Source organism: Hemitrygon akajei, chromosome 9, assembly GCF_048418815.1.
Source record: "Hemitrygon akajei chromosome 9, sHemAka1.3, whole genome shotgun sequence".
In the NCBI taxonomy this organism is placed as follows: domain Eukaryota; kingdom Metazoa; phylum Chordata; class Chondrichthyes; order Myliobatiformes; family Dasyatidae; genus Hemitrygon; species Hemitrygon akajei.
The window spans coordinates 156,359,973-156,372,204 of NC_133132.1; the positions used below are offsets into that span (position 1 = coordinate 156,359,973).

The following is a 12,232-nucleotide window of genomic DNA, read 5'->3' on the forward strand; positions in this document are numbered from 1 at the left end:
AACCAAGGTTGGTTCATTTGAGTAGATGCTACAAACTGCTTAACTCCTTGATAAAAATACGAGTTCCTTATAGCCAGTCATGCTACAAGTATTTTGTCCAGAGAAGGACCCTGCTTTAGTAGTCTTTCCAATGTGTTCCTTGTTGATCAATCCTTGTAAGGTGGTTGTGTCCCTTCCTAGCCTCGCATTGAATCATTGTTTGAAACACCCACTATCTTTTCAAGGTCAGAGTAGAAACCCTTCCTGGTTTTGAACGAAGTTTCCAGAATTGGATGAATACACTGATGATAGCAGTAATATGGTCTCTATTGCAGTGAGCTGAAGGCATTGCAGGACGAATCACTAAGAACGCAGACAAGTTTATTCATTTTGTCTACTCCTCGGATTACCCAGTTATTAGCATGTTTAGTGCTGAGTTCCAAGCCATTGTCAATGATTTCACTGAAGTATACAAGAGGATGAATCTTACACTCAGCATCCAAAGACAAAATGATGTTCTAACAACCTGCACTTGATGCACCATACTATTCTCCTACAATAAAAGTTAATGACAATACATACATTGAAAAAAAAACATGGGACTATTCACACATTTCAGAAGCCACTTCTTTGTGAAGTCAGATACTAATGATGAAACCCACCCCTGTCTCTGATGCACTAACACAGCCTTTGAGTTATTGAGGAAGAGAGTATGATGATTAAGACCACAGATGTAACACAAAACTCATGTTACCACCGGACTAGACATCATATGGAATGGAAAAATTAGCGGTGGTGCTGTTTCAGCAAAATCCTTCATGCTCATTGTCAGAACAAATGTACAACTGTGAGCGTCCTTCTTTAGACAACCATCCACAGTACTAAGGTGTAGTTGTACTGGTTGGCTCTGGCCAGGTTATTCATTTTCCTGCCACCAGATAACCAAAATGGGCACTCTATCCTAATTCTTGTCATGGGAAGAGATTCATTCAGTCATTATGTGCTGAGTCGTAGAAATGGGCAATCAAGGTCATCCACCTGTCTTTAATCTGAGAAGTTATAATAAGCTCTTCAAAACTTTTGCCTATCCATCCGTTGATGGAACTCATGAATGTCGTGCGCTGTCGACTTTGACTTTGCGAAGAAGTTACGAGGCAGAAAGAGGAAATATTATGCTCAAAGCCTTCTTGAAGAAATGCAACATCCCTACTGATTCTAGTGATCTAGGTCCACTGAAAATGGAGAAGGAGAAGGACAATTTGGGGTAGTATAGATAACTTCAGTGCTATGAAAAGGGGGCTTACAGAGGCACCGTGTAAGTAGCTGAAAGAGCAAAACCACCTTAGGTACTATCCACACAACTGCCCCAGGAGCTACCAAAAGAGCCACCTTAGAACTCACAAAACTAGGGTAGAAGAAAAATCATCCTCCATCCCAAGAGATTCCTGAAGAGGAAAGATGCAAGTTGTGATTACAGAGAACAAACTCCACACACCATGTAACTGCCTATGATACTGACAAAATACTTGACAGAAAGAGACTACAGATATTTGTTACTGATATGAATAATAGAATTTCACAGCAGCTTCATACATTCTGTCGATCTGCAAGCAACTTGTTTGTCAGTATAACTGCAGGATGTGCATTTTCCAGAAACTTAATTCACATTCTGATTTCTATGAAGTTCAAATTTCATTATCTCCATTCCTCTCAATCTTCTATGAATTTTGCCAAAACACTTATTTGACTTTTCCCCCTACAAATTTGCTATGTATAATAATGCTATGCATTTTGGTTCTCATGTTACTTTTTCAACAAATATAAAATTCAAGGTATATAATTAATATTGCAACTAATATTCATTTTAAATACCAGAATTAGTTGGTGCTCTTTTATTGTTCAGTCATTGAATTCGTGTGATCTGGCAAGTTAAGCTTGTATCATCCATTCCTAATTGGCTTTGAGCTGAGTGAGATTTTGAACTCATATTTTCAAATCATACCTTGGGATTATTTGACAAATTGTAGAACCAGGATGCCATGTACGCCAATAATTTAATCCATAGAAAGGAAGAAATTACAAATAAAAAAGACCTTAAATTTAATGAACATTTCATGTAACAACTTTGTTTCCAACTTGCTTTTGATGCAGTCAACATTTTACTTCAGAAACGTCTCAAAGATTTCCAAAATGACAAGTATCTTGTGCTCAAACATATCTGCATGAAGTAACAAGTTTCACACAGCTCTTTTTTTATGATATGCCATGATTATACAGACAAACTTCCCGGCAAAAAGCAAGATGGTCTGATAGTTTCCACTGAGTGAGTGCCACTCATCTATCCAGTACGTTCTCATTACAGGAGACTGTGCAAGTGAAGTGGTTTTAAGACTGAAGTAAGTGGCCCCCTGTGGCTCAAAATGAATACTGCTTCTACTGTTCTTAAATGTAGAGGACACCATTGCAATAACTTTTGACAGAGAAATAAGGCCCAGTTAGATGCATCAATTTGGTTCAGTGAGCAAAGGACAGCTTAAAATAAAATTGTACTGCTGGTAGTCTACTTAGGACCAGATTTACGATGCCTGATATTTCCAGAAAACGGTAAGTGCTTTTAACAATTTAGGTCCCCTTTGGCCAAAAAAAAAACTTATCCTGGCACCAAATCAGCAATATCGATTGTCACAGTTGTCTCAAATGTCAGAAAGTTATCTTCTATTTTTACAGGCAGCTACAAGCAAATTAATTTAAAGCACCATTAAAACTTTCTAGTCTCATGAACATCAGCTTCCTGGGAGATAATATATGATGTAATTACCGTGGGAAGGGAGAAATGGAATGAGCTTACAAGTTATTGCATCATTTCATCCATTTTCCTTCTTAGGCAGTCAGTTAGGGTCAAGGATACACGCTTCCATGCTAGTTCTGCGGGTCCTGGGGTGGTTGAAGAATTCTAAGTATAATCCACAGGCCCACCCACAAGTGGAACAGGTGATGCTCACCGGGGGATGGCTGGGCTCATTTCAGTTGTCTTGCAACCCTTCCATTGTTTGCATGCGTTCCCCGTCAAAGTGACGTCAATGTTCTTGGGCCTGGATGTTCCATCATTATTTTGAGCAGAATCCACCAGTTCTGAGGAATTGATGATTTTTGTTTGGAGTTTGAGATGTGTAAAGCATCTCCTCAGTCCTCTTGGAATTCTCTTGCCGAGGTGCAGATTTGAATGCATGTTTCCGGAATTTGGTGTCAGGCATGTCTATCTGGAGAGATCTTATTATTTGGAGGCGTTATACAACGAATGGCCAGAACTCAACTTGACCACATCTATCGTTCAATTGCAATACAGAGCACCAACACAATGCTACTGTCAGAGTTGACAGCAAATCCAAACGGAAGAACAGTGGAAGCTGTGGTGTAGATTTACCATCTACACTGTCGGTGTTGAGGTGCCCGAGTTAAAACTAAAATAACCTGGAAATAAAACAGTTGCGCGGCCGGACAGCGAACGTCATTATCAGTGTTTATTATACAACTCAATGCTGTGATCCAAAATGTGACCTGCTAAAAGACCGGACCTAAACCGTCCACGTTATTGATAACGGTAAAATTCGTGACGTCTCTGCCTAAAAAAACAGCTAAAAATTATCAGCGCTTCTTATAAATACTTCATGCATTATATCTCACTTTATACCAGATTTCCTTGGTAAACTTCACCGATATTTGCTGAATACCTGTTCTACGTGAGTTTGCGTTTTAATACAAAGAACAGTTTTTCGCACCAGCCAAGCGTGCTTGTAACAAAGATGTAATATTCTTTTATATTTAAGCCCTGAAAATTACATCGTAAAAGTTTTCAGTGTTTATTTCATCCACTTTGCTAAAACGAGATATACAAGAATAAATGTTGTAAGAGGTTGGAAAAGCCCCGGAATTTCTTTCAAATATACCAGAAGATAATCAATGTATTTTTTTTAAAAAAGAAAGAAAAAAGTTTCTGGTTCCACTTACTAGTTGTAGGCTGGAGATGGCTATGAGAGTGCACCTGCCGCTGCAGCAGCCCATGGTTCGAGAAGGGAGGGGGGTTGTTGTCCGCTCCGGAGCACCCTTTCCCTTGCGCTGTGCCGGTGCCTCGGTCTCTCCCTGTGCGCCTTCCCCGCCGCTCTGGTTGTCGGGCTCCGCAACACCTGGCGGCTGTGTGCGCGCGTCCTGAGCGAGTGAGCGAGCGCCGGGCTGGGCAGCGCCCGCCGTCACGGCACGCAGCCGCTCCCGCTCACCATCGCCGGGTCCGGGCAGCCACACACTCTGCACCGCCGCCGCGGGAGTCGTCAAGAAGGCAGGCGAAGAGGAGAGGGGTTTGGGAGCGGGGGGTTGCGAGAGGCGTGGGGGAGGTAGGTGGTAGTTGGGACGTGTGAGAAGAACTCTTTCTGTTGTTGTGTAAGCATCCACGCTGGTTTCTGGGCCACTTCTCGATCATTTACTTAAGAGAGGAGTGTCAGCGGCGAGCCGTCTTTTTTTTTAAATCTTTTGACGCTAACCGCTGGCGATGGTTTGTGGGGTGAATTATTTCCCAGCTCGCAGCTGTGCTGACGCCGCGACTCGGAGGTGGCGGGAGAGGAGGGGGGTGGGTGGGTGGGGATTTGGGGGACGGCTGATGCGAGATGATTGAACGAACCCGGATCGCAGACTGTCTCGTTGTTGCAAAGCCTCTCGCTCCGTTCGAGCCGCTGGGTGCGAGCACTGAAATGGAGCGGTGCGCTGCCACCTCTCCAGGCAGGCAGGCAGGCAGGCGCGAATCTGCCAGCGGGGCTGGATTAATCGCTCTGACAGCTTGTCCGATGTCCTCCAGTTATTTTCCTCTTCGTTCTCACCCGACTAGGAAGAGCAATAGAGATAACACAGGCAGGGGCACCATGCAGCAACCGCAGATATGCCATCTGCCGCTACAAATTAGCAAAAGGCACACGGTGTCAGCGCCTTGTGGAAATCAGTCTTGCCATCGTGTCTGAGTGTAATAGGACGCCTTTGAAAGGGAATATGTAGCATGGAACAATTTTTAAAATATATATTATTCCATCGCCTTCAGTTTCCACGAGTGTTTTAAGAAGCTAAGTGAGTTCCCTACGATTGCGGTATCTTTAGTCTCGGACATATTTTACACTGATGTAAACCCCTTTCCACAATTAGATTATCTAATTTCTATTAAGAACGTTAATTAAGAAATTGTTCGTGTATCGTGTGTGCTTTAGATCGTAATCTATGATCAGTACCACATTTAATTAACTATTTATCCGGAAACATATCCAGTACCGTTTTCATTGTTAATGATGGAGAGGTTGTATCAGGAACAATGAAATCAATGACACGCCGAACTCCTGTGTATCTCAGAAACCCAGCTAGAAAGTTATAATATTTTATTTAAAAAGCAGTTAAATCATGCTTTTTAAAGGTGTTAAACTGTGGAGTCTAATGACGAATGCTATTCTGCCCAAGTTACTCCACGATCTTCCAGCTTGTAAGGATAAAAGAAGCGAAAATGTAGCGTTGATTTCTCTGCATGAAAATTACACATCAAGTTTCAGAACGTTATTACAGCGTGGGAATGCCAGTCTTAAAATTCCTTTTCACACCTATCGAGGGGTTTATTTCCAACGGAGGACGTGCGTTATTTCTTGTTAAATGTCTGTACATTGTTTAATGCCCATTCGGCTTCTATATCACTACTTGATGTTTGCTAAAAGGATTTGATCTGTCAAATCCCTTACTTCCGGACGTAAATGCTATATGTCCAGTTCTTTAGGAAGAGTTAAATACTACACCCCCTCAGCCCCCAAAGAAAAGTGCGAAATAAATATTAAAGCAAAATTGCGAAAAATGTCTAACAAATTGGTTATCGTTTGTGATTGATCGAAGATGACTGCCTGGAGTAATATCGATAATATCAGTGTTATGCCATTATGATCTTGGAGTCTCGTTCTTTAAGGTATCAGCCACTGTCTAATCTATATATGATTTGTTACGTTGTCTTAATGCAGTTTGCAACTGATGTCCCTTCGTTAAGTACATTCTACGCCGTTTAGTTTACTTGCGTATAATCAATGACTATCGTGGGTATCGATTGGTTCAGATTGAAACTATTTGTCAGTCGAGGCCGCAGTTTACTTCTGATTATCAAAGCGACCTCTCCCGGCCATTTCAACACTGACAATGTTGGAAAAAGTCATTGACGTACGTCGTCCCTGCCTGCTATCTACTTGCAGTTTTCCCCCTCAGAATACTCGTCGTTCACAATGGATGCAATTGATAGCGGTTTTTGTCAATGCAATCTCTTGCCAATACCACTCATGTTTCCTCCTTAATGCATTATTTGAAGCCTTTGAAAGGCTTTTACAGAAGACCTAGTCTTTCTGAGTCCAGTGGCGGCACGACCGAAGACTGTGACCCAGTTGCTCAGCTGCATGCATGTTTCGTTACCGCTACATTCACGACTAATAGCAGAACAACAGCATTGATGAACATGGGGTAGCACGAAAGACGGGAACTGGTTCAATTTAAACCCCAGTTAAATTAATTGTGAAAATATATGATGAAGAATTTGCCCTGTGTGTTTAGAAATGGGGTGCTGTTCGTTCAACCGTGCGAAATTCTGGTAATCAGATTGTCAAATTTCCTGGAAGTCTGTCTTCTGTGGTGTATAAAACGTCACTGATGGTGAGAATGGGGGTGAGGTGAGGGCCTCCATCGGTCAGAGTTACCATGGATATTGCGTCCGAACTGTCCAGATATGAAAGCCGGGGCAGTATGATATGGAGAGCAAGCTATTGCCCGAGTAGCAAACTCCCCTTCTCCACGCATCTGATGAACCCAAAGGAACGGTAGAGATCGATTCAGTTTGGCACCAGCAGCACCGCAGGAGTTCCCAGTCAATAGACAATAGACAGTAGGTGCAGGCCATTCGGCCCTTCTAGCCAGCACCGCCATTCACTGTGATCATGGCTGATCATACACAATCAGTACCCCGTTCCTGCCCTCTCCCCATATCCCTTGACCCCGCTATCTATAAGAGCTCTATCTAACTCTCTCTTGAATGCATCGGGAGACTTGGCCTCCACTGCCTTCAGGGGCAGAGCATTCCACATATCCACCACTCTCTGGGTGAATTTTTCGCATCTCTGTTCTAAATGGCCTACCCCTTATTCTTAAACTGTGGCCTCTAGTTCTGGACTCACCCATCAGCAGGAACATGCTTCCTGCCTACAGTGTGTCCAATCCCTTAATAATCTTATATGTTTCTATCAGATCCCCTCTCATCCTTCTAAATTCCAGTGTATACAAGCCCAGTCGCTCCAGTCTTTCAACATATGACAGTCCCGCCATTCCGGGAATTAACCTTGTGAACCTACGCTGCACTCCCTCAATAGCAAGAATGTCCTTCCTCAAATTTGGAAACCAAAACTGCACACAATACTCCAGGTGGGGTCTCACCAGGGCCCTGTACAGCTGCAGAAGGACCCTTTTACTCCTATACTCAATTCCTCTTGTTAAAAAGGCCAGCATGCCATTACCTTTCTTCACTGCCTGCTGTACCTGCATGCTTGCTTTCATTGACTGATGTACAAGAACACCTAGAACTCGTTGTACTTCCCCTTTTCCTAACATGACTCCATTTAGATAGTAATCTGCCTTCCTGTTCTTGCCACCAAAGTGGATAACCTCACATTTATCCACATTAAACTGCATCTGCCACACATTTGTCCACTCACCCAACCAGTCCAAGTCACCCTGCATTCTCATAACATCCTCCTGACATTTCACACTGCCACCCAGCTTTGTGTCATCAGCAAATTTGCTAATGTTACTTTTAATCCCTTCATCTAAATCATTAATGTATTTTGTAAACAGCTGCGGTCCCAGCACCAAACCTTGCGGTACCCCACCAGTCACAGCCTGCCATTCCGAAAGGGACCCATTAATCACAATTCTTTGTTTCCTGTCAGCCAGCCAATTTTCAATCCATGTCAGTACTCTGCCCCCAATACCATGTGCCCTAATTTTGCCCACTAATCTCCTATGTGGGACTTTATCAAAAGCTTTCTGGAAGTCCAGGTACACTACATCCACTGGCTCTCCCTTGTCCATTTTCATAGTTACATCCTCAAAAAACTCCAGAAGATTAGTCAAGCATGATTTTCCCTTCATAAATCCATGCTGACTCGGACTGATCCTTCTACTACTATCCAAATGTGTCGTAATTTCCTCTTTTATAATTGACTCCAGCACCTTTTCCACCACTGACGTCAGGCTAACCGGTCTATAATTCCCTGTTTTCTGTCTCCCTCCTTTCTTGAAAAGTAGGACAACATTAGCCACCCTCCAATCAGCAGGAACTGTTCCTGAATCTATAGAACATTGGAAAATGATTACCAATGCATCCACGATTTCTAGAGCACATCTCTTTAAGTACCCTGGGATGCAGACCATCAGGTCCCGGGGACATCAGCCTTCAGACTCAACAGTCTATCCAACATCGTTTCTTGCCTAATATAAATTTCCTTCAGTTCATCCTTTACCCTAGTTCCTTTGGCCACTATTACATCTGGGAGATTGTTTGTGTCTTCCCTAGTGAAGACAGATCCAGAGTACCTGTTCAACTCATCTGCCATTTCCTCGTTCCCCATAATAAATTCACCCGTTTCTATCTTCAATGGCCCAATTTTGGTCTTAACTATTTTTTTGCTATTCACATACCTAAAGAAGCTTTTACTATCCTCCTTTATATTGTTGGCTAGTTTACCTTGGTACCTCATTTTTTCTTGCCGTATTGCCTTTTTTGTTATTTTCTGTTGCTCTTTAAAAGCTTCCCAGTCCTCCGGTTTCCTGCTCATCTTTGCTATGTTATACTTCTTCTCTTTTATTTTTATACTGCCCTTTACCTCCCTCGTCAGCCACGGCCACCCCTTACTCCCCTTAGGATCTTTCTTCCTCTTTGGAACGAACCGATCCTGCATCTTCTGCATTATTCCCAGAAATACCTGCCATTTTTGTTCCACTGTCTTCCCTGCTAGGGTATTGTTCCATTGAACTTTGGCCAGCTCCTCCCTCATAGCTCCAAAGTTCCCTTTGTTCAACTGTAATACTGACACATCCGATTTTCCCTTCTCCTTCTCAAATTGTAGGTTAAAACATATCATATTATGGTCACTACCTCCTAATGATTCCTTTACCTTGAGGTCCCTGATCAAATCCGGTTCATTGCACAACACTAAATCTAGAATTGCCTTCTCCCAGGTAGGCTCCAGTACAAGCTGTTCTAAGAATCCATCTCGAGGCACTCCACAAACTCCCTTTCTTGGGGTCCAGTACCATTCTGATTCTCCCAGTCTACCTGCATGTTGAAATCCCCCATGACAACTGTATCATTACCTTTGCGACATGCCAATTTTAACTCTTCATTCAACTTATACCCTACATCCAGACTGTTGTTTGGGGGCCTGTAGATAACTCCCATTAGGGTCTTTCTACCCTTAGAATTTCTCAGTTCTATCCATACTGACTCTACATCCCCTGATTCTATGTCCCCCCTCACAAGGGACTGAATATCGTTCCTCACCAACAGAGCCACCCCACCCCCTCTGCCAGTCAGTCTGTCCTTTCGATAAGATGTATATCCTTGAATATTCATTTCCCAAGCCCTGTCCGCTTGAAGCCATGTCTCAGGTATTCCCACGACATCGTACTTACCAATTTTCAGCCAAGCCTCAAGCTCATCTACTTTATTCCTTATACTTCGTGCATTCATATATAATACTTTTAATTTGGTACTCCCCTCTCCTTTCATATCAATTCCTATTTCACTTGGCCATACTGTATGATCTCTTCTTGAGCTTTATACTCCATTGATTCTGTTGTCCTTTTTAACTTTTCTTATTTTCATTTTCCCTTTAAACTCCATCCTTATATTTCCAGTTCATCCCCTCCCCCCCCCCCCACTACTTAGTTTAAACACATCCGTGTTGCAGTGGCAAACCTGTCTGCCAGAATGCTGGTCCCCCCCCCCTATTAAGGAGCAACCTGTCCCTTTTGTACAATTCATCCCTACCCCAAAACAGATCCCACTGGTCCAAGAATGTAAATCCTTGCTTCCTGCACCAGTTCCTCAGCCACACATTCAGATCCATTATCTCCCTGTTCCTGCCCTCTCCAGCACGAGGAACTGGAAGCAAACCAGAGATAACCACCCTGGAAGTCCTGCTTTTCAGCCTTCTTCCAAGTTCTCTGAAGTCCCGCTACAGAATGTCCTTCCTCTTCTTCCTGATATCATTTGTGCCGACATGCACTACCACTTCCGGCTGTTCACCTTCACCCTTGAGGATTCCCTGCAATCGGTCCGTGATGTCCTGGATCCTAGCACCAGGGAGGCAACACACCATCCTTAAATCTCGCCTGTTGCCGCAGAAACCCCTTTCCGTACCTCTTACTATGGAGTCCCCTACTACCACAGCTCTTCCTGATGTCTGACTCCTCAGCTCTGCTTCTGCACCAATTTTTGGCTTGCAGACCTGTCTGCCTCTCAGACTGGCAGTATCTTCTGTCCTGAGAGCTTCCAAGAGGGTGAACCTGTTTACGAGAGGTACATCCCCTGGGGTCTCCTGTACTTCAAGCATCCTTTCCTTCCTCATCGTTGCCCCCTTTCTCTCTTCCGGTATCCTCAGTGTAACGACCTCACTGTAGGTCCTGTCCAGAAAACCCTCGTTTTCGCGGATAAACCTGAGGTCATCCAATTCTTTCTTCAGTGCTGCAACATGCTCCTTCAGAAGCTGAACCTGGACACACTTTCCACAGCTGTAGCAGCCGGGGGCACCATCAGTGTCCCTGACCTCCCACATCATGCACTTAGCACACTGAATCAGCTTAACGGTCATGTCTTCACCCTCTGCAATTGTGCCTGGCGTAGTCCCCTCCCTCAGCCTCCTCGCCGAAGACTCTCGAGCCAAAGACTGGCACTTTTCACACCAGGCACTTCCCTCGACCAGGCCGCTTCCCAACAGCATTGAACTCAATGTAGGACTCTCTTATGGACTCTAGCTCCGGATATTTCCCTAGGGATTTACTCGTGAAGCCTTCCCCCTAAGTGAGTATAGCCGCAAGACAGCGTGGGGTTTCCTTCTCCTAGAGGAGCTGCCATCCATGGCTAACAAGCCCTAACTGCCCAATGCGACTGGCTTTAAGGCAATAGTCACCCGCCTTTGCCCCTTCTCTGTCGGTAGAAACGGTTCCAGGGAGCTGAGTAGCTAAGCCACACATGAAGGCCAGGAGTTGGACTTGGTTGTCAGAGGCTTGAGGCGCCCGTCATTGGGAGCATTTAATATCTAGTGTGAGCTTGTCCCCATTACCACCTTGAAGAACCGCTGGTGAGAATAATTATGCTTCAATCTACACAAGATCATAAACCTATAGTGAGTACTTGATAACAAGCTGTCACAAAATAACGATCTAGCATTAGTGTTACCATAAGAGGACAGATTTAAAGGTTAGATTCTAGTAATTGAAAAGAAACCCTTTGTATCTGTGGTCTTTTATCGAAAACCAGTTTGGTCTTGAAAGGATTTATGTGGGAAATATTAGATGTATTATGCATTATGAGAATGCATTAGTAAGACTGCTTTATGTAAAATACGCTGTAAGATTTCTCACCGCACCTTGAAGGCTGATATATGTTGAATGAGATCACCACGTAGAAATTATATCGCAGTATGAAACTGACATTTAATGTGTTCCTCCACCTGCAGTTTTAATGATATTTATAACTCAATTATTTTAAATAGATTAACATCTCCATTAAAATAGAATGGAGATATTTTGTATGAATGCAACATACAATCTGCTGGATAAACTTGAGCAGCAATAGTGGGAGGAAAGGAAGTGTTGACGTTTGGAGCTGGAGTCTTGGATCAGGACCAAAACGGTATTTGCTTTTCTATAAATGTATTGTGCTCTGGCGATTAAATTTTCAGACTGATTTCTTAGGTCAGCATAAAGTAAGCTTATCATACTTAGCATGCTGACATTTATAACAACTCTTTGGAGTTTGGTTTTGCTATCTAAAAATTAAATTCATACACTGACTGGTGTGCATTTGCCGATGATTATTGCAGCAGATGTACTAAATATCAAATGCTAAGAAGTCTGACCATAGTCAACCAGTCAAGCATTGAGGAAGAAGCAGTTAACATTAACAGACTGAGAAAATCTGAAT

At 43.3% G+C, this 12,232-nt stretch overlaps 1 protein-coding gene across 1 annotated transcript in view; it reads right to left on the reverse strand.

Moving 5' to 3' along the window:
• Positions 1-4,562, reverse strand: part of nkain2 (sodium/potassium transporting ATPase interacting 2) — a 575,123-nt gene extending 570,561 nt beyond the window's left edge. The window contains exon 1 of the mRNA XM_073057368.1: positions 3,988-4,562. Within this exon, the coding sequence (XP_072913469.1) occupies positions 3,988-4,041 (54 nt within the window). The 5' untranslated portion in view covers positions 4,042-4,562. The remainder of the gene's footprint in view (positions 1-3,987) is intronic.
• Positions 4,563-12,232: the final 7,670 nt, after the last annotated feature.